The 26,077-nt window shown below is 41.8% G+C and overlaps 1 protein-coding gene and 1 long non-coding RNA gene across 2 annotated transcripts in view; one reads left to right on the forward strand and one right to left on the reverse strand.

Annotated features, from left to right (window-relative positions):
- Window positions 1-94: 94 nt before the first annotated feature.
- The window catches only part of LOC100644486 (insulin gene enhancer protein ISL-1), a 36,636-nt gene continuing 10,653 nt past the window's right edge, over window positions 95-26,077 (reverse strand). Inside the window, exons 2-6 of the mRNA XM_003397086.4 lie at window positions 10,433-10,619; window positions 7,901-8,205; window positions 3,722-4,023; window positions 3,371-3,577; window positions 95-3,208 (exon numbers count right to left, since the gene is read on the reverse strand). Coding sequence (XP_003397134.1) covers window positions 2,972-3,208; window positions 3,371-3,577; window positions 3,722-4,023; window positions 7,901-8,205; window positions 10,433-10,619 — 1,238 coding nt within the window. The 3' untranslated portion in view covers window positions 95-2,971. The remainder of the gene's footprint in view (window positions 3,209-3,370; window positions 3,578-3,721; window positions 4,024-7,900; window positions 8,206-10,432; window positions 10,620-26,077) is intronic.
- Window positions 2,898-26,077, forward strand: part of LOC110119491 — an 84,401-nt gene continuing 61,221 nt past the window's right edge. Inside the window, exon 1 of the long non-coding RNA XR_002307962.2 lies at window positions 2,898-3,019. This is a non-coding gene — a long non-coding RNA (uncharacterized LOC110119491). The remainder of the gene's footprint in view (window positions 3,020-26,077) is intronic.

The following is a 26,077-nucleotide window of genomic DNA, read 5'->3' on the forward strand; positions in this document are numbered from 1 at the left end:
ATCTCCATTACACGTTTTGAATGTTATAAGATCAAGTTGTTTCAAGATATAAAGAGAAAAATTGAAGAAAAGGTTGTGAATTAATTGGAAGACATAATTTAATTGGACAGTTTATTACGTGTGCGCCGGTATAGAAATATTATACAAATTCGAAGACGATTCGAATAGATTACGAAAATGTTAGGTCTACGGTGTTCTCCCTTTCAAAACATGTACATTACGAGAGGAGCGGTGATGGAACGATTCTATACAAACATCTAAACGAATCACCACTAAAACGAACCACTAATTAGCGACAACGAGGTTAGGATCAGGAGGAAGGGGAGGGTTAGAGACGATATTTACAATACAATTCAGTGCGTTTCCGTGTTCACATGAAGTTTCGCACACTTTGGTATTAATCGAATGTACATATGTACCTGCGTTTACAATATGATTTGTTACAACATAAATCAGGGGGTAATGCGCTATCGTCAATGTTACTTGCATTTTTTATGTTTTTTTTTTAATCCTTTATACATAACTCGGCTATTCGTGTAATCAATATTATGAATTAGTTGCGTCTGACGGTACATCATGATTCAAATTTATATGTAGTGGACACAACTATATTTACAGTGTGACAATCGTTCACTTCTGTATTCACAATAATGCGGACGAAGAAACAGAGTTGGAAAGCACGATATAACCTGTTTTCTTATTTTGCAATAGATAATACAATAGATATTATTAAAAATAATCTTTAAGTCGTATTTGGAAATTTTTAATTGTTGCAAATAGTGTCAATGACGAGTTGTGCGAGTTGGAATAAAAATAGTTGATAATCAATAAATCATGTAGGTAAGTGTATAGATACATATTTCTTGTAACCGATAAAATACATTTTATTTGAATAAATGTCTGTCGCCGATAGTCTTAGAAGTTGTTTCGAGTATGATTTAGGTAATTAAAAAGTTGTACACAATAAATAAGGTATTATGTAATAAATTTGAAAGTAACTTGCTTCTTGGGTATATCGATTTGGTTAGATCGATCGACAAATATTATTTTGTTTGTTACGTAAAATTTGTGATCGAGGAATTTGTAATGGCTCCTCCTAGTTTTACTGTTACGGAAATGAATGTTTAATAATTATTCTGTTGCTTAAAATAATTTATGTCGTGCAAAATACACTGCAATTCAAAAGAAGGAAGATTATGTTACGAAGAAAACTATCGAAGCAAACATTTTATCTATCAGTGTATATTCATCCACGTCAATTCTTACTTTTTATATACGGCGATTTACAAGTTTGTCCAACTCTGTTGATGACACTGCTTCGTCCTTTTCTTTTCGTTTTCGTCTTTCTATCGTGATAAAAGCATTCTTTGGTCGTTCGAACTGGCTGAAATGACATTCGGAAAAAAAGCTATCGCGGACAATTGAATCATCATTCCTCAATGAAATTACTGTACTTCGGCGCAGAACAGAGTTTCAGATACACCTTCGACCACTTTTAATCGATTCATTCAATTTCAAAACATTAATATCTTTCGATGTTAATGCGATACCTTGACCTAAGAAAATGTATTATATTTATTGCACCCCTTCACCCATGAACGATACACTGAAATTGCATAAAGAATAAACAAACGAATTAATCGCCTCTCTAATTTATTAAATAGTTAAATAATCCTATGTACCTAAACGATAATTAATAAATTATATATAATATTCATCATGAAATTCGTCGATCACAATTTTATCAATTCAATACAATTTCAGTGCATAAGGGCGAATTTCGTTCAAAGACATCGATACAATGGTAAAATCAACTCGACATACAATCAGTTTGATCGTCATTTATTGCAATCTCCTTTCGCATGCTTTAGAAATTACAATAATCATGATAAAATTTGTCCTTAATTCGCAATTATTCGATTACTCGCTGTCAGTTTCGCGAAGAAAACGACTTTTTACATCGGTGTATTTCATTTGAAAATATTGGCGCAGTATTTTACATACTTCCTTCGCCAGTTCCGTTAAATATCAATTACCGTTTCGTAACAAACGAGCAATTATTCAGTCGACAAATCCGCTTGTCCACATCATTCACGAATCATTATACATATCCTACCTGAGATTTCTCGCGAACGAATGCGTTCATTATGTATCGAATTTTTCTCGTTCGCGACACAAGTGTTTTAATTACGAAATATCGAGCACGAAACTACGATCTGGTAAAATAATACGTACTTACGTCAAACAATGATTAATTTTATTTATTCGCCCCAAAAATTAATCAGACTTTTTCAGATACGTATTTCTCTTTTTACAGATCGTACAGTAATTTTCGATTGTTTCTGTCGACACAACAATAGCAATTTAAATAATTGTTCTATCGTTCGGCTATTTTAAGCTCGCGTTTCTGCAAATCATATCGTTCCTGTAATTTGCTTGTTTCTATCGAAAACGACGATATTTCTTAACCCTTACGCGTGGAAATACAAATTTTTCTTTTAATCGATCGACAGTAATTTCGAAAAACAATCGATAATAATAATAATACTAATCAAACGCAACATTTCTGCCGAATTCGTCTAATTCTGCAAAACTTTCCGTGTAACGCGATACTCGCGTGGTCGATCAATAATTTTAACGTTAGCCCTATCGAAGGATTCAGTTAATCTATGGTTAGATTACCCTGGCACGTCGTTAAACCGAATTTTTACACCAATTCGTCTCGCAAGGGAAGATTTTCTCTCGATCAAACAACGTTTCACACGCGTTCTTCTTCGATTATAAAATCAAGCGCGAAAGGATCAGGTTTCCTTGCGCAAAGAGCCGCGATTTAATAACGCAAATTTTCTTTCTTTTCCAGCCATCCGTAATCGTCCTATTTGTTCTCGCAGACTACGATTCTCTTCAAGCACTTATTGAAAGAAGACCACGAAGAAAGCGGACACTTTCGTTCTGGCCACACTGCACAACACTATGGACTTCCTGTATCGTGATGAAGAGAGTCACTGTCACTTTCGAGGTAAGTTACATAGCTATCCGTGCTATCAGGGTGTTGGCCCATGTCTGGGCCGCCGCTACTGGGGTGGTGTGGGCCAGGGGGTGGCAAAGAACCACCGCCCCCGCCGCCTCCGCCATCGTTCATCGGTCCACCAAGCATCCCTGGCGGTGGTAATTGTGGCGGTCCGCTGTGAAGATCGTAACCATGCATCTGAAATGAATTATATTAATCGCGTATGGATATATCGCATCGTGCAACACGTTACTGCACATGTTCGCTTCGATGTAGGAATATGCCGTTATCGACGTTCGTAGACGATACGATCGATACCAGATACTTTATTCTTATTTGAAATATATCTATGATAATTACCTGCGACACCAGATGATGAAAAGAAGGAGTATTAGGATCTAGCCTCTCCAAATCGGTATGTAAGGCGAAGTCTGAAAGGGCTTTCCACGGTGGTTGATAAGCTTGAACTTCTAGCGGTGTCATCCCTATAGAACTCTCGTGTCTTACGGGACTGCTAGCCACCATAGGAATTCCGTGCATTCCACCGAAGCCTAATTTACGGCCATCCTGAAATATAGAACACCTTCGTTCGTTAAATCGTGGCTCGAAATACGACAACGAATAGAAACGATACATCGTGGATCGGTGCGCTTTAAAGATTTGTCTCTATCGAAAGCGATAATAGCGAAATGCGAAAACTCGAATGCCAACCTTTTCCTGCATCTGTTGTTTCATGGCGATCGTCTTCTTCTTATCCTTGCACCGTTTGTTCTGGAACCATACCCTTATCACGCGTGGACTCAGTCCCGTCATCTCCACCAATTGTTCCTTCATCAACGCGTCCGGCCGCGGATTCGCGGCGTAGCAAGTTCTCAGTGTGTGAAGTTGCTTTTCGTTTAGAACAGTGCGAACTCTGGTTGGTTTGCCGTCAGAACCGCCGCCGCTTTTATGGCCGCCCGATCCTCGAGTACCACCCACGCCAGCTTTGTGCGACCCGCTTTCAGACCCGGAATCTACCAACAAATCAACGTCACGATTACTCACCTCGATTTTTCCAGCCTCTATTTCTCTACCACAGTTTCGCTTCCTTCTTTCTTTCTCTCTCACTTTCGTCACTGTACCAAGCACAATTTTCGAAATTTTTATCGGATACGCAAACAACACGATATATAATATATATGTATACCTACTTTCGTATCGTTTAGATAAATACATTTTTCTATCGTAAGCGTGGTGGTCGTTACGAATAAATCGAATCGCGTTCACGTATCGTTGGTAGATCGAACCGAGGCGTAAAAAATTTCTTCGACGGTCGAATAAAATACTAAGAGGCAGAAGCGCGATAACGAGAGAAATAATTCAAGAAGTCGAAGGAAAGGCCGAAACGAATGGCGATTCCGTTGTTTGCTTCCACTGGCTATTGCACGAACCGATTCGCCGGTTGTTTGGAAAAAAGCCAACTCTCGGGGAAGAGTAGCTCGACTAAATCAGGAGAATGCAGAGTAGAATGTCCAGCTGCGACTATCGTCCTAACCGGTCCTGCAAAACGTTCTTCGCCAGCTAATGGGAGATCCGGATAGTGGTACAGCATGGCGGATGGAGAACGCTGAGACGAATGCCTGTTGACTATCCGAGAGGCCAGAGACAATATTGTCGATGAGCAAACTTTGGCGACGATTCCGTGATCGGTACCAGGTCCGACAAGAGAGATCGGAAAGGTCTTTGGCAACCTTTTCGCAAGATCGACTGCGATCGAGAAAAGTTTCGAGCGTCGACGTTGTTTGGATTACGGCAGTTTACACGAAACTGGATTCGATTTGGGGACAATTTTATAAGAATCGTATGCGAATCTAGAGTGTCCGCTGCAACCTGTATCTATACAGAACGATTTCGTCCAAATACTTTTATCGAAAGAATTATCAGAAAGGAAGAGAGATACCGATTCGTATAATCGACGATCGACATCGTCTTTGTTGGAAGCTGTTTGAAAATAATTCACTGAGAACGAGGAAAAACCAAACTCTCGCAACGCGTACACGCACAGCCCAAGATCTCGTTCTACCCTTAAACTAATGTTCTATGCGGTGAAAATTCATCAACACCCCATACCCATGTATTACATGCTTTATCTCATTCATTATCATCGGACGAGCAAATAGAAATTGTCCGATATTTATGTCGAACCTCTTCACAAACCGACGAAGGATATAAAAGGAAGAGAAGGAGCTTTCGATTTTTCAGGCTCAGCTCCCTTGTTAGTCGCATCGATCAGTAAACGACTCCTTCGCAGCGACTTCACCAGAAAGAAAAAGAAAAAGAAATGAACAGAAGAAGAAGAAGAAGCACGAACCTTTCGGACACTTTTTAGCCGACCAAACAGCGAAACCCATATGTAAACGGCTGGACGAGGGACGAACGTTGAATTTCATTAACTCCCAATTAACGAGCAATAAGTAACTCGTGCCGCGATAAGGATCCAGTTTCCTTGGCGGTGTCCTTCGAAAGGATTTGGTAGCCGCACGAAAGCGAATTTCGAATGTTTGCGGACGGTAAGACGAAAAGGCAACCGAGCAAACGAAATCCTGCGTCTATTTTTGCGTCCTAACCAAATAAGCGGTCACAAAGGCAGAACCGCGTTTCCGAAAGAATGAGTGTGTGTGTGTGTGTGTGTGTGTGAGAGAGAGAGAAAGAGAGAGAGTCGAAATGATTGGAGAGTAGTAGGTACTCGTGGACGAGAAAACGCTGGAAGAAATCGGCGGCAAGAATGAAACTGATTATAATTAACGACCACTTTGCGGCATTTATTATAGTTTGCTAATCGCGAATGGTTCAAAGGGTAATGACGGTGTTCACGGCGTTGCTTGTTTAATGCGAGAATTTACCGTCCGAATATGCTACGAAGAAGGAGAAATTTCTTGCTCGCGTCGAAAAGAAGATTGGTCGGTTCTTGGTTAATTCTTAACTCGTCAGAATATTTTACGTTATACTTTGTAGAAAACGTTTATGTTTATTAATTGATTCCAAGCTTCGATCATCGATGAAACGATAAAACCCAACTGAGAAAAATAGTAATCCCCGTTCCTTTCGAAGGCATAAAATCGTAACGATAGACGAGCAACAATATCCAACGGCAGTGTACGTGAATTCGTAGATGGTCCGTCCATTAAAACTAAGGAAAAAGGAAGCGACTCCCGAACAGAGGTTGGGGAAAAAAAAGTTGAATAAACGTCCATAAATAAAAAGAAGAAATGAAGGAGATCGTGCGTAGTTATGTGCCACGGTAGTTGGCAGAGAGGTGCTACATTTGACACCTCTGTTCCCCTGTAAAGAGTTGTCAAACCACTGCCGTCGCCGGTGCGTGGCCCGTGGGCTTCGTGCATCGGGAAAAGACGGTTTAGGCGCAACCATTTCCATAAGGAAGCCAAGTGACAAACATCATGGAAAATACGCGGCTCGCGCCGCTCCTCCATGAAATTGTTTACGCGAGAATTAGAAGTGAACGTTTCAGCTACGCCCTGTGTCCCGTACTACGCAATTTTCAATTATCACCGATTAACCAGCTTCGTACCACGTCGTTAGAATCCTCGTCCAAATATAATTTATCGTCGCTGCGTGTAAATAATGAATTAGTAATAGTGGACGCGGCCATGTATAAATAATAAGCCATCGCCGCTTCTGACGTTTCTCTATGTGACTGTCGCAAATCTTCGGATTTTTCTCCATGAATTTCTTCACGAATTTGCTAACCGTTTAGAAACGACATCGAAAGGAGAACAATCTGTTAGATTCGAAGATACAACCCTTTTGCCAAACATCCGCTAGCTGTAACTAACAGTTTTGACAATTTTCATGCCGTCAGATACCTCCATCCAGGGATCCGTCTATCGCTAAATCAGCTAGTCACGTTTCGATGCTGCTAGATCTCGTTAAACTATATTTGTGAATTCGTGGACGTCGCGCGAAATAAACAGCGTCGATATAATTAAGTTACTATCTGCTCGCCAGCCTTATTAGATATTTTAATCCAACCGATCTGCAGACAGTGTGTGCTCGTATATTAGGACTAGCTCGAGGAACGCTAATCCTGTGTAATCCGGCCGCGTAGGAGGGAAGTGGTCAAGCCTTTCGGGTCTTAAAGGCTTCAATTATCAACACCTAATTATGACCGGTGATCCTAATACAACAGCGTTGCATCGGAAGGGCCCTTTGAGCTTCCCCTCGAGCGAAGTCCCTTTTGCAAATTTGCTCTTTGTGCCCTGGTAGCCCGTGTCCAGACAATGTAATCCGCAAATAGGTTACGCTCATTTGTCGACGCGATAAAAGTTATCCCGTCAAATTGTCGTTTGCGGAACTTTGTCATCGGGTTAATCTTTTAGGTTACTAATAATGGTAATACGAATGCGTTTAATGTATCGTTTATAATTAATATTAACAATTTGCTGTCCGCATAAATTTACTCCCAAAGTTAACCAGTCAGTGGCGTTTTTTCTTTGCTAGAAATTTCATCTTTCTAAAGTTTGCGTAAAGGGTCGGTTTGCCGCGTGACATCAACGTGGTGTTACAAAATATCAAGGCATCGATATTTGGCCCGCACTCGACAACGCACTTGAAAGCGTTAACATCAGTGAATCAGTGAAATCGTAGTTTAAAGATTCTCAATCTTTCGCTCTTGTTACAAAGTCAGTAGCATCTTTAACATCATAGGACGATTATTCACACAATCGCACGAATATCAGCATACTGATATAATTTTGAAGATTACCGTACCGATTCCTCCTATTCGCGATCAAATATCGCTCGTTGTTCGTACTTGGTGCGAAAATAATTTCATCGTACGTGCATTGCCGTCGCGTAGATCGAAATTGACGAAAGAGGCAGAAGTTTCTTTACCTGATATCGAGCCGTCGTTGGGGTGCAAATGATGATTATTATTCATAAGGGACGCGTTGTTGTTGTTCTCGCTTCCAGGAACACCACCAGGCCCCGAGCACAGTTTCCCACCCTCGAGAACGTCGTGATCGTGTCGACAAAAGAGGCCATCCTGTCTCAAGGCAAATTCATCGCCAGGAACTAGCTGCCTCATGCAGGCTGAACATCGGAAGCACTTTATATGATAAATTTTGCTCCTTGCCCTCATTACGTAGTCGTCTTTGCTGAAGCACTCACTGCACTTGTCGCACTTTGTTCCGAACAATCTGAAACGAATTCTCTGCGTTAACGATTCCTTCGCAATTTCATTTCCGATCGCGTTTTTCTCGTAGTTTTGGTATAGGCTTTGGTATTAGACACGATTGGCTAAAGTATTACCGAAAAAATTGACAAAATCGATTACGAATTAACGACAGGCGTGGAAAGCCCGCGACGTGTCAGTAGGAGAAAGTAAGTTCCCCTAGGTAATTATTTTTCTTTCGGCTGTTAGGCGTTAGTAATGAGGATTAGTAATAAGGAATACATTATGATAGAGCGAATAATTATCAGTATCAAAGTAACGAAAAAACATGTATACAAATTGGTGTTAAAAGATGGAGGATTTTAAAAACCGGATTAAACCTGATGTAACAATAGATCGCAGGATTTATCGTAACTCGCGCCAAACATCTGAAATCCTACTAATTCCGCTAAATATAAAAATTGAAATTATCACCTTTTTTTTTTAGGTAAATTTACCGGCAAATTTATTTATTGTCTCCATTTGCATCGACTTCTACGTATAATTCCGCGAAATTTTACTCGGCTGCCGGATCGAGCAGTTAATTATCGGTTTTCAAGCTAATTGTGCTTGCCTGCAGCACTTCGTTCGCAGAAACCGAACGAACTAAATTGCATTCATTAGCGGTGCTTTCTAAATTGTCGAATTTTATTAATAAAAAGTTTCATGCGATAGATAATTCCATTCTGATGCTACGTGGTTGGTTAATTATCAGTTGTTCCAGTAATTATATCACCAAGTTTCGTCCATAATTTACTCGCCATTGATATCACAACGGTGATTTTTGCGTAGAACGTAAAATCGTAGAAAATTGTTCGAACGAAAAATTAATCGCGCGATTATTTCGTGAAAGATCGATAACGCGAACACGTGCTCCGTCGATACTGTGTCACGACGTTGTTGTAACATCGAAACAGATCGAATCACGGCAAAACTTTTTTAACGTGTAATTTTAAGCCGTGTTACTTTCCATCCGTCGACAACCAAATTTACTCAAGGACGTCTGCGTCGAAGAACACCCAGAAGGAAACGTTTTACCCCACGGTTGTTTCGACTTTTCGTACGAGGCGACAGAAACAACAAACAGGCGTCATCGGTGTCGCTCAGCCCTGGCAAATCCGCGTCGACCGGATATGCCAGTCTTCTTCTTCGTTTCGGACGCTTTTCGACGTTCGATGGATCAATGCAAATAAACCGCCTGTCCCCGTGCCAGAAAAATATTTGCTACATGTTCGCGTCTTCGCGGGGGGAATTCGTGTCGATCAATGCTGCGAGTTTTAAAAACTTCTGTCTTTCTTCTCGCCATTCGTTTCGAATTGCATTGAAAACGGCATGTCGTTTCGTCCGATTTCCAGTATCGTCGAATCGATTCGAACGCGCTCTCACTTCGAGTTACATCCCTCGCTCGCGCCTTCTTCCACTTTCCCGAGTTTCGAAACTTCGATACGTTTAACTTTCTGCTGTAATAAATAAATCGAAGAGTCGCAAAAGTATCGAACTTTAAAAAAAAAATACGATGAACCGAGATTCGAACGATTGACAAACGTCACGCGACGAATGGAATAAGGACGCGTTTAGCTACTGTACGCTCTTACGTTGAAATCAGAAATTTCATTGTACACATTTTTAGCGTAACTTGGAATCGAGAAATACTACGTTGAATTGCGTAAATTCGAGGCAACCACGTGTGAACCACGCTTTTTGTTACCGATGCATTTCCTCGCACGCAGACCGTAGTTTCTACTTCGTGTATGTTAGATAAAAATACTCCGGAGAAAAACGTTTTGTCAGTTCTTATTTTCCTCTTTTCTTTCTTTTTTTTTCTTCTCCTTTTCGCTCGTCCTGTTGCATCGTTTTTTTCTATTTTTATTTCTCCCCGATCTCGGTGTTCGCGAACGCGCATCGGAGAGAGCGAATGGCCACGAGCGAGCGAGAATGCCATCGGTTTCCAAGTTCCTCTATCTCATTTTAGTCGAAAATAACGCGCTCTTAATCGTCAAAATTTTGTTCGACCGTTCGATTATGCGAAATTCACCGAAGAGCTTAGAGTTATGGAAAGAAATAACACTCGAGGTTCGAACGTTTATTGTATGGAAAAAAAAAAACAGGTAATATTTGTCGATGATTAGGGAAAGATGAGCGGAAAATGAAAAGAACGAAATCGGCGTGTCAAAGATAATATAACCAACGACGTAGTAGAGGCAACGTCTTACCTGACATAATCGCGTTTACAATAAGTTTTCCCATCTCGTACGAAGCAAGTGCAGTGCTCGTCCAAAAATTGCTGGCACTCCGCGCATTTTAAACAGGCGGCGTGCCATTCCAGATTTGGTGCAACTCGCAGTATCCATTGGTCGTGAATTCGACCGCCGCATCCCACGCAATGCGAACTTGTGCTCTCTGCAAAACAAATTACTTCCGTTACAAACACATAGATTCCCTGCAGTATGCAATTAGGCAACTATCACGCGTGTATCGAAAGACGTACGACTAAAATTTCATAATTGAGAAAACGATATTCCGACTGGTTGATTAATTTTTACAAATACTCGAGAGAACAAGTACGGGACGAATCCTCTTGCGCGTTTAAATGGAATTATTCTGGCCAAATAATTTAACGGTAATTAAATATTTACTCAACAGCGTATATTATTACGTAACGTTGTAGAATACTGAGAACGGTCTCGTTTAACGTGGAATTAATTTTCCAGCGAAATTACTCTCCGCTTGACCTTATTCCCATTTTCGATCATCGAATTAGATTTCAAATCAAATAAGGTACATCGGATCCTTTGCCGAAGCTTCAATTCGCGTCGTATTCGTCCAAGTAGTACGTTCGCTTCTTTGCGAAATATTAAACGTAATGGTAAAAGAATACGATGGATCTCGGGCAACGGCAATCGCGTTGTCTATCAGGATTATACGTCGATTGAACGCATAATTAATGCTCGTTTCGTTTGTTCACCAACTCGATAATAACAGGCTGTCTATCGGGTATGTAAGCATCAGCGACAAGATCGTCGCTAATAACGACATTAAGTCGTCAAAACACGAAAAAATTTCGAGTAGTCAATCACAGGATAATCGGATCACACTGTCGATTAAGCGTAATAGCTACCGTTTATTCTTTCCGAGACTTATTAGCCACGTCTTGCTTACGAAGGAACGGGATTTCGTTACATTTTCCTTTATTTCACGAGAAAATAGTACAGAATCCTATGGGAAAATCATCGCGATTAAAATAGGTTTCTCAAGGTGTCGAATCATCGGAGATCATCATCGATCTTACTTCAAGCTGCGAGGCGTGTTTCTGTTTGAGTAGAAAAATGCTCGGCATGGAATCGTTCGTATCGCGTATTTACAAGCACGGTGCACGCGAATACGTTGAAATCTTGTCAATGGTAGAGATATAGAAACGATTCCGTGAACGAACTTGCATCGTTGAATAGACGTGCTTTGGAACGAAGCGTCCACGGACAACCGGCTTCCTCTACTTTCGTTGCATTGTCGCGGCACAGAAAACACGTAGGCTGGCGTCGCGTCGTTTCAGCTGCCAATGCAGACACTTGTGCGGCGAAAATTACAGTCATCATCTTTTGTTTCGGCGAGTGAGACGCGTGCAAAAAGCGGGCAAGTCGAGATTTCACCGAAAGGCTATTGATAAGTTTTAACGCGCAGACGGGAACAAAAGAATACCGAGAGAAGCCCATTGTTTGCCAGAGATCTGATTTACCCTCGCAAGTCGCTTGTACAACGGGTGGCACGATAAAAATAAATTCGTACGAAGGAGACTCGAGATCGTTAAACGTCGTTCATATCGTGTCTTTCGTTTTGAGATTATTCGAATCGTCCATACGTAATTGACATGGAAAATACGTCCTTCGTTAAGTTTCTATTCCTGACGAAATTTGTACATCCACTTCCTGCTCGTCTACGAATATTCAACAAAACGCGTCCTTCTACCTCGATACATCCGAACATCGTAAAAGCTGTCTCTCTCTCTCTTTGTCTTTGTCTTTGTATAGATTCGGCTATGCGATTCGAACGAATCGAGTCGGATCGAAAAAGGATGCCAGTGACGATGATGGACAAGAAGGGAGGACGAAAAGGGGAAAAGGATGGGAAAGAACGGGCCGGGCGTAAGTAGACGCGGTGCAACGGTGGCTGGTCCACTGGTGGCGCGCATCTATCCGAAGTTTGTGGCTGTATGCCGGGGTGCGTTTGCGCGCTAGGAACGCGAACCGCGAAAGAAATCCTGGCAAGGGTGGGAATCACCGTAGAGGGGAATGGTGAACACAGAAGGACGAACAGGGGACGAAGCTGGGCGGTGCACTTTCAGCTCGGTAGCTCGAAACTCCGCCCAGATCTCCGTGGCTGAAACCATCGAGTCGGCGCGCAGCTTCTTTCCTTTCAACCGCGAAGCCTAACCTAAACGCGAAACGCGTTTCTTACTCTCATTGTGTTGCGTCGCGTCGCGTCGCGTCGCGTCTCGTCTCTTGCACTCAACGCGAGAGACGAGGCGCGCGATTATCGTGAAATCCAACTTCGATAATAAATTTCGATGCATCATTCCGCGTCAACGCTTTCCGCTCGCCCCGAAATCAGACGCCTGTCGCGATATTGTTCTTCCACGCGACGCACCACGCCGCGCTTTTTATTCGCTTATCCGTTTCTGCGTTCTTGAGACGCTCGCGTTTCATTCACGTTTCGATCAACGAACGAGTTTCAATTTTCTGATTTTTTATCCTTGCACGGGTTGTCAAACCGGGGGTGGTTTTTCTGCGAGTAAGTAATTCTTTTCGATATATGGTATATAGTATATAAGTAATGAACGTATTTTGCGACGAGCTATCGCGATATTTTATTCTGGAAATTATTAACTCGTTGGAGGATTGCGAACGAAAACGTTGTACGTTACGTGCGATGCTTAACGCGAGTGGGGAAAAGGACAAGGAAAAGAAATTATTACTTTGTTGTAGATAGAGGAAACAAGGCTATGCAATTGACTAAAAATAACGGTATACACAAATTACAGTTACAGTCGAGTAAGAAATATCGAGCCAAGAGTTGCCAAACTATTAACGCGTCTGCGATACTGTACGACAGTCATAACTGTCTATATTACGGATCTTATAACGTCAACTAAATATATCTACAATGGCAATCGGGAAGAATTAACGATTAATTAACGTAATACTAAATCCGTTTATATTCGTTCGTAAAAACAAAACGTTTCCATTTGACATACGATCCAGAAACTTTTGCACGGTACTGTGCACGATGATACATTGTTCTATATTTTATCTTTGCAATACGATGTCTGAATTATACTAGAACATTTCAAAGAACTGTCAAAGGAGCCGTAAATATTAAGAATGACAACGAATATTATGTAGAAGCGCATTTACGAGGAGCACGACTGGATAATAATCGTCGCGATAAATTAACCGTTAATTAATTCGTGCCTGGCTTATGGACGAACGTGAAAAATTATCACGCGCATAGACGATGATATACGTAGAATTTATTAGATACAATCGCGGTTGCGTTTCATATTGATTTTAAAATGCGATCGTACGTATAATCGATATATACGGACTTGGAAAAAAGACATAGTCCAGAAGGTTACTTGTATCGTGGCGATTATGAAATCTCTTCTTGAAACTTGGTACGACGGACTCGACAACTAGGATGCACGATATCGCCTTTTAATCGAAGAATAATAATATTCCAATGTTCTAGAATATTATTAGATTCCTATACCGTTTCATTTTCGATATTCTATCCGTTATAGTTGTCCGATACGGTACGACTAGATGTAGCATAGACGATAGTGCAGCGTACGTAGGATATAGGAATTTATTTATATTAGAAGATATCCGCAAACGTACAAGCGTAGCTATAGATTCCTGTTTCACCGTTGTAAGTCAAATAACATTATTTTTATGAAAGAGGCGACACCGTTGACAACAAGTTTATATGAATCTCCTCGCTTTTGTCAACACCGTGCCACATGAACTTAACCATAGGCTGTAATTTACCTTATCGTTTGATAAGTGCAACTACAATGTGCTATCTATCATGCACCGGTGTACACGATAAAAAGCGTACTCGCGGTCTACGATGTGACCTCTTTCTCCCAATAGCAGGTTGAAATAGTAAGTGAAACCTATCAAATTGATAAACAGAGCCCTTAATGCTCGTACAAAGATTCGGCAAACGCTATTTCTTCTTTCTTTAAGTACTTTCTATAACTAGACGCTTATAACGTAACTTTACGAGTGTAACAGTTTGTTGGCGCGCGTGTGGCAGATGTTGAGTGATCGATGAAAATGCAAAACCGTAATAGAAAAGCGTAAATAGATGCGATTCCCGATATAGATATAGTTATCGTTTACGAACTTACGCTCGAAATGCTATTTAAGCGGAGTCGCTTCAATGCTTCCCGTGTGTATCTCTGTATTTGAATATAAAGTAAAAAAAAAATGCAGAGTATAAAAGTAGAGCGATAGAAATACGTTTCTTTATATATATATGTAAACTCCCCAAGAGTTCAAACGCGGAACAACAAAAAAGGACTTTCTCCGTTTAACGAAAAATGTGAGATTATTCGTCGTTGCGAACAACCGATTTGCCAAACAGTCATTACACAGACGGATGTTTAGAGAAGAAGAAGGATTTCGAGCATTAGAAATAGACACGATCACGAGAAGGAAATTATTATTTAAAGTATTGAAGATTGACAGAGGAAGAGCGGTAGTTTAGGACGTGACTTAAGAATCGATTCCTGAATTATCCAGAATTGAACATTTTATATATATATATATACCGAAGCTGAAACTTGTTGCGAAAATCTGTTTTTGTCTTGTCGGTTGTAACTTCGAGTCATTCGATATTTCCCGTTTCTATAAAAAGAAGCGAGAGGACAGAAATCCCATGGAACTTCCTTGTTCAATGAAACAACGTATTCGAAGGTGGTTTTGAAGCGGAGGAAGAGTAAGAAGATGGAGCGGAGCAACAACGATCATCGTTAAAATCGTGTATACGATTAGAAAGAGGGAGAAAAAAATATGGCGAACGATGGCGATACCGCGAGTTTTACGACGAGAACGAGGCGTCTTACTTGGCTTCCGACTTCACGAAATTTTACTCCGAAACCGGTAAAAACACGGGGCCCCTGCGAACGTTTCCCAACCGGTTGGAAAATAAGAAGAACATCCGTACCGTACACGATAGCGCGGATAAGCTTACAGATGAGCTTTCTCTCTTTTTGCTCTATCCACGCGCGTACAGCCAGATGTAAATGCACGCGGTAAAGGGTTGAGATTTACGGCCACCCTGAAACGTTTCGACCGTGTGCGTGGATAAGGATTTAAGAGAGAGAAAAGGAGCAATCCGGCCGTGAAAATATATACGCAAATATACGGTACTATGCGAAACTCTTATGCCAGCTATGTCATTCCCGTTATTACGCCAACTAAATATGTACATATATTTTTTTAAGCAACGTTCAGCGCGTTCTGTTAATTGGACAGGAATCTTTCAGACGTTACTTTCGTCCTACGTTCTACGTTGATTCGAAGATTTATCGCGCGTCTCTCGAACACGTCTTGCAATCTATTCCCATCAATTTTTAATTAACTTTAATCTCGGCACATCCCGAAATTCAAGCGAACGTATCTGGCAACAAATCGAAAAGGCGCATTAAGCCTCGTTAAGTTGGGAAAATCCAACGCAACACCGCCACGCGAAAGGTATAATTATCTTTGTGGTTCGCGAGTCACGATAATCACACCGAGTACAAAGTAATTTGACAAACGAGCTGACTTCCAGACTCGGCAAAAATCGATCATTTCTACCGGATCTTGGCTTTACAACGGCGTATACACGCATGAGACTCGCGACCACCATGAAGATCCCGAGGAGGCTGCGGATAAGGTCAGGACGCGGAGTCGGGAACAAGCAGGGGCGAGGGGAAGCGGGAAGAGGACAGGAGTCGCGGAGGTAGAGGCAAGGGCAAGTTCGGTCAGGATCAAAGAGATTCGAAAGAGAAGAGAGTGTCGGCGGCGTCCCATTAGCTCCCAGAGACGACAAGCAGCTCGTATCTTCGAGAACTGGCCGTGCACCGATACACCGATGCATCGAACGCTGCAACGACGTGTTTCTCTCTCTCTCTCTCTCTCTTCCTCTCATTCTCTCTGTCTCTTATAAATATGGAACGTTCGAATTTACGATGCTTCTTGCGATGACGAATTTACTATAATATCTGGTATTTACTCGTTACGTTAATGTTCCACGTGAGTGACAGATGCGGTGAATTTTCTTTTCGCCGATTTTTTGTATTTTTCCTCGTCGATATGTGATTGTTTCGTTGCATGTCGATCAGCTTTATTAGAATTTGTAAATGGTACGATAAAGTCTCGGAGAGACGTTTCATGTACGTACACGCAAAGGCCTGATAGGCAAGACGTCTAGTAACGAAAATAATAGAACGTCGTTTATGATTCTCAACTGCTTGGAAAGCGACTTGGCCAAGTTTGTTCGAAGATCGTAGAAACGCTCGTTACCGTAAAGTTAATAATCAATGAACGATTTGGCCATATCGAAGATCGTTTTGCTTCGTGTTCGTTCGTCGTTGATATCGCGAAGAATTCGAAATACCTACAACGAAATCGGCTAATTACGCGCAATCGCACGGTGTCGTGGAGGATGATCGCAGAATCGATAACCGAAAGCGACGAAACGTCGTGTCATCCGAGGTTTAACGACAAAACACGCGGCACGTATTGCTCAATATACGCACTACCGGGGTTGTGGTAAGACTTTAAATTCAAATCGAACGATCTCTACGATGTTTCAGCAAACTTAACCAGTAAGACGGAAACTTTCGGCGTGTTTTCCAAGTCTTATCGACCAACTCGTTAAGAAAGTAAATAAAGAGCTTGTCAATTAAGTGCTGCAAAGCGCAGCACCGAAACTCGTCTATGGGAAAACTAATATCGTATTTTCAACAAGTTTATAACGTATGCGATGATAACGAATGCTTAATCAAATCTCGCAGACCCGAGTCGAGTCTGCCCGTAAAATATTCTTCCCCTCAATTTCTTATTTAGATCTCGACTCGAGAGAAATCGAACTGTGCTACAAATGTCATAATACGCATAATGCGTATCGGTTGCAAATCGTGCTGACATGTTTATAGGATATAATAATGTCTCTCTCTCTCTCTCTCTCTCTTCTCCCTCGTTCCCTGATTTGCTAGCTATTTTAACACAGTCGCCTATACTTGCAGATAGGAAATTGTATTTTTACGTTTCTAAATTATTTTTTTAAATTATCCGTATTCGAAAGTGTATCTTCCTTCGGCGTTACGAAACCACAATGTAGGTATTATAAATCAAGGCGGATTGATTGGCGGCAAAATGGGTTCTGCGAGACGAAAGAAAAATAATAACGATAAGCGGGATAGGATGGAGAAGGAAAAAAGGACAAAGACGAGAGAAGCTGGGATTTTAGAGTAGCTTGCTACTGGTAGAATGTGGGTGGCGAATCATCGTCAGCTTTAAGGTCACGCACAGCTACCTCGTGTATTTCTGTTTACCTCGTTCATCTTACTATTGCAATTATTTCAACGATAACATTCCCTCTGTTTAAAAGTAACTGTTGTTCCTTACTTTTTATAAGTCGTACGTACATCATGTAGAAACTTGAAAGTTCAAAGCGCAAATAGCCAAAGTCATCGACGAAATTGAATCGTTCTATTTAATTATTTATCAGCTTTCCTACGAGCCGATTCTCCTACTCGTCTAATGGACACGTTAACGTGTTAACCAAGTTTTATTGCCGGCTAGCACCGCCACTACAGCGATATTTCATTAGTGAAAGTCGATAAACCCTCGCTTTCTATCATCTATTTTAAGTTTTCGAGACATCTTCGCACCGATGATAAATCAGCGCATCTGCGTGTCCACGGTTTCGTTATTTTAACTTTACAACGACGTTTTCGACGAACGTCCGAACCAGTCACGATCCAGACGCATTCTGTTTTATAGAATCTGTACTTCCGAGAACCGCGTACGCGTGTAGAACGATGGATAACCCCTTGACGGTAGGACGATGGGAGCCGCATAAAAAATCCTGAATTTAGAACAGGTAGATAAGACGGTGAAGAGGGGTACGAAAATAAGAAGGCACATAAATAGAATAAGAGGACCGGACACAAGAGTGACGCCAGCAAAGATAGAGGGGAAAAAGGAAAAAAGAGGAGGGCAAAGTATCTTAGGGGCAGCGTTTCGGTGTGAAAGAACAAAAGAAAAAGAATACGACTAGAAATATTTCGTTAGGTATATCTACTCGAAATTCGATCATCGAATGTCATGATGCACTGTATGCGCGATGCTTTCTCGATCGAGTTCGATGTAATTTCTCGAGCGTGGAACGTCGTTCGAATAACAAACACGTACGTACTTTTCTTTGGAAGAGAGGACGGATCGTTTGGAAATAATTAATCTTCGAAAAGAATGGAAATTGATTTTGTTATTTCCTAAAAAAGCGCGGCAACGAAAGGAAACGCACGACAACGTACGAAGATTTTGATTTATTTGATACGTGCAACGCGACATATGTTTCGTTATTACAGCGATTTATCACAGTTTCAACTTGCAAATTTCTTTCAAATTTATATATAGAATTTGTCACGGAATATTGCATTTATTCCGACGGTATAACCTTTCAATCGTTAACGAATTTTTACTTGCGAAAAATGTTGCCTATCCCGAGGGAACTTCTCGCGTATTTCTAAAGTATTTCGATTGGCGATTATGTTTGAAAGAAGCGTCAGCGTAGACGAAATTTCTATTCTCTTAGATATAGCTATTTTAAACTGGTAGAAAGTTTAGAACAAACTCGGTAAGAAGCAGAAAACTGTGAATAATTCAACTTAACTACTTAATCACGGACAAACGCATACATTTACGGTTGATTTAAACCGGCGAATAGTGCATTTGACACATGGTTCTCGCGTCGTCTTTTTCGCAATTCTATACATATACATTAATTCTAATTGGCTTGTTAGCTTTTGCATGAAACCGTGTATTTTGGAAGTAACGTATCATTGATATATACGTTCCGAGCAACTACGTAATTTTATGGTAATCGACGTACGTTGAACGTCGAATTTCTCAAAATTCGTTATCGCGGTTCGACCATTGCGACGACCTTTCGAGAAATTCCTCTCGACGATTCTAGATTCGAACAAAAAGCGAAGAATTAAATTAACATTAACATAGGCAAATTTTACAAGCCACGAGTTACGAATCACGAACCAGTCGACTGTTCTATTCGGTGTAAAATCGTAAGAACCATCCATGCGACGAAAGTAGATTATCGCGCGAAAGGGCCTAGGCCATATTACAGAGGAAGAACAAGGTACGTTTTTCTACTTTACAAGGTACTTTTTTTTAGGACACGCTTAAATCACGCGCAACATCGAAGACAGAGCTAACATCGACGATAACTAAATACACGTAGTATATCAATAGCGTAATAATCATAACTAAACTACGTATTTACATAAAACGGTCGGACAGCTTCCAGTACGGGAAATACGGATGCCCTTTTCTGAAGTCGAGTCGTCACTTTCAGTTTCACAATACGAACAGCCGGTATCCTCTTATTCGAGATGTACCGACGTTGCTATTTAAATATCCGTGAGCGCGACACAGCGACACGTTCGGTGCTCGGAGCAGAGCACCGCATCGGTTCGAAAGCAGATCTATGATAATCAGTTTGGAGATTCCGTCCAAGTAACAAGAAGATCTCCGAGCGGGTGGACAAGGCATTCCTCGTCGAAAGTCGAAAAATTCGTGAAGGGTTGAGAGTGTCGGATGAGAAGTACATCGGGGCAAGATGGAAACGCGGAGAAAGGACGGAGAGGGGGAGCCAGGAACAAGCAGATACGTTAGAGAGTAGCGGTTGCAGCTTTACAGAAGGACGAGGAAAAGAAAACGGCGCGGCGCCGTGGACTGTGTCGAGGATGTCTGGTTGGCAGTTCAGAGGCGCCGACCCGGTGTCCCACGGCGTTCGTTTGGTATTTCATTAACACCTCCGCTAATTATTTCCCTTTTTTTGTGCGGCCTGGCCGGTTTCGTAGCAGGATCGGGAATGCACCTTACAAGTCGCGAGTCCGGACTCCGGATACCTCCAGCCTCGACTCCGGATACCGTATATGCTCGTGATCGTGCTCGTGCGCGCGTAAAATGCGTTCGTTCAATATCATTTTTAAACCGACTATCCGGAGTAACGATAAGACCGGATTCTCAGACGCATCGTCTTTTCGATTATCTTGTACAGCTAGTTTCGTCCACGATAATACCTTCTTTCGATTTACCGTTAAATATGCCGTTTTTCGATTCGAGCATCGCGAGACGCTCTTGCCATCGATCAACGTTTCGTCGTATATTCCGGCGAACGTATTTCGATCGAATACTAATTAGAAATATTAACGGGAGGAAGGGTGCGTTACGATTTTGGTAACAAGAAGCGGTTAGAAGACAGAGCGGCTGTATCCAGCGACGTATAACGGGCGAATAATTGAACGGTTAATCGAAGTGGCGTAAAACCATCATCCTGGACCTTGTCAGCGTTGAACTGCCTCGTTATACCTACGTATCGCGATCGAACGTACGCGTCAACGTATTTCGCAAACCGTATTTCACAACGGAAAGCTGGTAGATAAGATCGTTTTTAGAGAAGTCATCGACACTCGTAGTTTTCGCCACGAAAAATCTGGAATCGCTTAAAACGAACATGAAACTGTGATCGCGTGTTCCCGTGTCCGCGAGTCACCTTTGCTCGAAACAATTCGCTGGAATAATAAGCTGGCCAGAGTCAGGATAACGATAACGTCCACGAAGGAACGTGGACGCGGCGTCGCGACGGAGCAACGAGCTGCTGCACGCAAACCAGGCGCCTCCCATATCCGACGAGGCCAATACGGCACACCGTAGCCGCCACTAAATTTAGGATGTATGCTTAAATGAACGAAAGGTCGTCCTTAGATATCCCCGGGACCGAAATTTATGTAGGTGTTGTTGGTGGCTTTTATCAGTCCGACTGGCATTCCTTTGCATCCACCCGGCGCCCCGGTGTCGGCCGAGAGCAGGTTCTAATTCGTGTGACTGTGACTCGGTTCCTCGAATCGGCTGCCATCCGGCCTGGCTGCTCGCTCGCTCGTTCGCTCGTTCGCTCGCTCGCTCGCGGAAAGGCCGCACGAAAAACCCGTATTTATACTTTGACGCGTCGACTTGCCAAATTATTCCCTGTTATCTGAGTTCGAGGCTGTACTTCGATTTGTTCGAGAAACCGCGCGGATAATGTTTGCCTGGCCTGGCCTTACGCCATTGCGGCTGCGACTCTGCGATTTACGCGACGGATCCTCCCCGAGGGACGCGAGTTTTGCCTCTCCGTGATCCTTCTGCAGCCACTAATGCGATTCGTCCGTTATCTTTCGCCACGGTAATTTCGTGGAATCGCGTGACGAGTGCTGTCGTCGATGGTTGCTGCGCTGGGATTTCGTTGCAAACGCGTGAATTTTTTACGTTGATGCGTTCGGTGAATGGGACAAGACGAGAAAGCACGTCGAAGCGTAAATTTTTCGTACGCGAGAGTTAGATTCTGTCCCGGATAAGCAATTTCCGGAAGTCGATTATTCATCGATACGTAGCGGCACATGAGTAGAGGATAATTTAAATCATGTTGTTATTTTGCCTCGGAGTATCAAGATCGTTAGGATACGCGTAATGTGATAATAAATAAATTCCAGGCGTAAGAATATCGCCGCTACGTGCAACCATCGAACAAAGACAAATTTGAATTTTCCGACTTTCCCTCGACCAGAGTAAACGAACGGACGCAACCGAAAAGAGTCTAGTACATACCCAGTATCTATCAGCATCTACGAGTTATCTGCGAGCGATTATACACTGTCTAGCGAATACGTTTGTACGAGCGTCTCACGACCTTACTTATTTATTTATATTTATTTAATTATTTCAGATATATTTGACGGGTTGCAACGGCAAGTTCTCGTTACCTATTCACCAATTCTCTACGAATCCTCTACAGATATTTGTTAATCCATCTTTTTTTTTTAACAATCTCGTTTTCCGTATGTAGGAAATTGTTGCGCGTAATATACGTACCGAAAATAAATTACCAAGTGTTTCGGAACATCGAGTCGAACATTTCCGAACAAGTCAATTTGGAACGGAATACATTACGTTAAAGGCGAAATTCTCGAATTGTATTTCTCTCGTTTTATTCGCCGCTCGTCGCATAAAATAAGAACAAGGGAAATAAACACACCGGTACAAATTTTCTTGTCAATATTTATAAGCGCGACGTGGGTGGACCGACGCCGACGTGATTCCTACCCGTTCGAGAACCGATCCTAATCGTTTCATGTTCCGACTGCACTTTATCCCCTCCACTTCCTCCTATGCCGGCACTTTAACAGTGCATAATAGTACACCTGACTTGTTAGCCAACGGAACGAAGGAGCGGCAATTTTTCCAACATTCATTTCCTTCGATCGATCTTGCAACGATAGGAATATCTTAGAAAAATCGACTTTTATCTAGGAAAGGTCTGTTGCGGTTTTTATTTTAAAAGTTCGAAGCGATGGAAATAAAAATTCACGCGCCAATCTTTCCGATCCTACGAAGTTTCATAACATGATCGATGATGATTTCGGTAACATAATCGATGCGATTGGTTGCGAAAACATCGACTCCAAGGATATCCTTCAAATTTTTACGAGTAGAATAACTTGTAGCCGCTGATAGACCACAAAATTAATAAAAGAAACTGATAAAGTAATTTTTATTGAACACCGAGATTAAGGAAGTTCTTACGTTCTGTTTCTAAACGATCACGAGTCGCATGTATCTACAGATGTATCTTGTTCCAATACGATATAGTAATCCCTCATAAAATTATGATATTTTAATGATCCGAGTTCCGAAGTATTTTATGGCGCATAAAATCAAGCAGGTAAAATCACGATGATTTTAAAGGCGGCTTGGTTACGTACTTTTGCAGTAAGAAAATTACGACTATTCGAAAGGTTCTTTTGGTTGTAATTCATCGAAGGTAACGAGACGCGAGGAAGAAAATTGCGAAGATGAAAATACCAACGTAATATAAATATTTTCCCGCCGCGTCCGAATCCATTAGAAAATTACATTTAACGTTAAAAAATCAAATTGTTCGCTTCCGTGGATCAAATACTAGCCGTATGTAAACCGAATGCTCGCTCTATGTTTGGAAACCCACTACCAAACTAACGTACGCGCCTACTTACGTACGATATCTACGTACCACTTACCTACATATCCTTTCGAATATTCTTAAAGTTGCCGTTATGATTTGCATTCTGCGCCCGCTCGGAGCAACTTGGAGACTTGTTTCATCTCGTGAAAAAATGCAGCCTCGGAGAGAGCAGATGGTTTTCGTGCAAACGTACAAACCGGCGAAGCGAAGCATTCGTCGGTCGATGAAGGAAGATAGCGAAAAAACGCGCGAAGAAATTTATTCAAAGGTCGGAGAGAGGGGGGACGAAAATTTGCCGAAGCCGGCATCTTGTTCGATCGGTCGAAAGCACCCAACAAATTACCGAGCTACATGCTCGGCAGCGATACCAAATGACATTCGTGGCCGAATGTTGGTCGCGTCTCGTTCCGCGTGATTACACAGTAGTATCCACGAGCGTAAGGGTCGGCTTCCTAATTCTCCCTACGAAATTAGCTATGCTGACAAGGCGCAGACCTTGACGATGGCTCATCGACCGGTATCCCGACACGGTTTTACAGCTTATGGTCATCGGCGGGCCATTTGCCTGTTTTTGAGAGAACGATGTCCAGAAGGCCTGACGAGACTCCCGCCAGCCGCGACCTTCTTTGCGACCATTGTAAGCCGAGCTTTCCGGGCCCGAACGCCGGCGCCAGGCTCCGGGTTTACGACACGCGATCGATTTGGTCCTGTCATTAGTCGCTTTTAACGAGCACGGACCATCGTCCTTCCGTTTCATTTCCTTTCCTTTTCTCCTACGCCACACGTAGATACGAGGCTATGATTTACGCTTGCTTTTCTTTCCTTCGTTCGTTGTTGACTCGATGAAATTTCCAGTCAACAATTTCAAAGATTTTACTAAAAACTCGGCAAGAACGAGTGGCAAGATTTGCCACGTTTGCTTCTTCTTCTCGCTGAAAGAAGAAGATTGTTCGACGTTGCGCCACGTGTTTCGAAAAGATGGAGCAAGAACGTACGAAGTATAAGTCGTGTACCCGAGACGAGACGTATCGAGACGAGAGAAGAAGTCGACGCGATCGTTCACAAACGATTATCGCTGACGATTAATTCGATAGAATGGAAAAGCTGAACATACGAGTAACCGTTTACCCTTCTTGATGTTTCTTAATATTTCCAAATTATATAGATATTGACGGAAGTGTGTATATTCCGGGATTATCGGAATAACAGAACGATGAAATCGCTGGCTCGTTCACATAATCTCCGATATGGAAAAAAACGACATTTCTCGATTTGTAATGTCTAATCGTTTTGTACACAGAGTTATCGATAATCGGAGACATCCTTCGCGTATTACGAATGCCGTGGAGAAATCGGTGCTTTCGGCAGATCAAAGACGCACCGCTTCCAAGGAAAAAGTATTTCCAGTATCGGACGCTCGATAACATCGCTGTTATCAGGTTGACGAATTGACCGACTGTCCGATAAGTGACAAGAATCTCATCCTCGACTTCGATCAGACGTCACGATTAATTTTCTGTTTTTTCTTTTTCTCTTTTTTTTCTAAGAGACAAGTACGTACTTTGGGTAGAGTCAAAGTTTCGGCTGGTTTCTCATTTATGTCCAATCATCGCTCGATTTGACGTAATTGATTGAACTTTGGAAGCATCGTACGACGTACTATTTCCTCGATATTCCGTTCCCAACGAATATTTGTGGATTCGATTTGTTAATTTACGAACGGCGGGCATTTTAATTAGGGCGAATTTTCTGTTTTACGCGACAGGAAAATACAACACGATACGAATATAATTATTGCCAAAGAAGAGCCAACGACGGTACTAGCAAATTAAATGTTAAATCGAACGTGTATATAAAGATAATACGATACCCTTATATTTCGTTTTAGATTTGTCAGTAAAACGGTGCCAGTTTCTTTCTACTTCAAATCTTATCGTAAAGTGTTCTTAATCAATCGTTCGGAGATTATTCTTAGATCACCGAAGCAAATCAACTATTTTGTACGTACACGCTGATGTATCTCATTAAAATGAACGTTACTCGCAGATACGCGAGTATTTCTGAATTTCCAACGAATAAAAATATTCTTATTTTCTGCTTGATCTCTTCATTCCCATAGATATTATATATTTTTCATCGACGAAGAATTACGGTATCGAGATAATAGAAGTTGATGTGCACACAGAGCGGAAAAAGATCTCTGTTTCGTTTCTCCGAGCGACTGATTTCTCGAATTAGCACGAAGGAAATCCGATTTTCACGAAAAATAATGGATTTCGAAATCGCACGACGAACACAGATTATCGCGTTGTTCGCCAGATTTCATCGCTCTGGCAGACGGTTTAATTCGATATAGACGCGATGACGTCGAAAAAAGACTCGATTATCCCGAAGGTTTATCATCGCGTCAATGAAGTAGAAAATTTGAACAGGTTCGATGTAAGCGTTTCTAACATCGAACGAAGGAGAAGTTAAAATAGCATAGCGTACAATAATATTTCTACTCGTTTTGCTTTTATTTCGCGGTA

Source organism: Bombus terrestris, chromosome 8, assembly GCF_910591885.1.
Source record: "Bombus terrestris chromosome 8, iyBomTerr1.2, whole genome shotgun sequence".
Classification (NCBI taxonomy): Eukaryota; Metazoa; Arthropoda; class Insecta; order Hymenoptera; family Apidae; genus Bombus; species Bombus terrestris.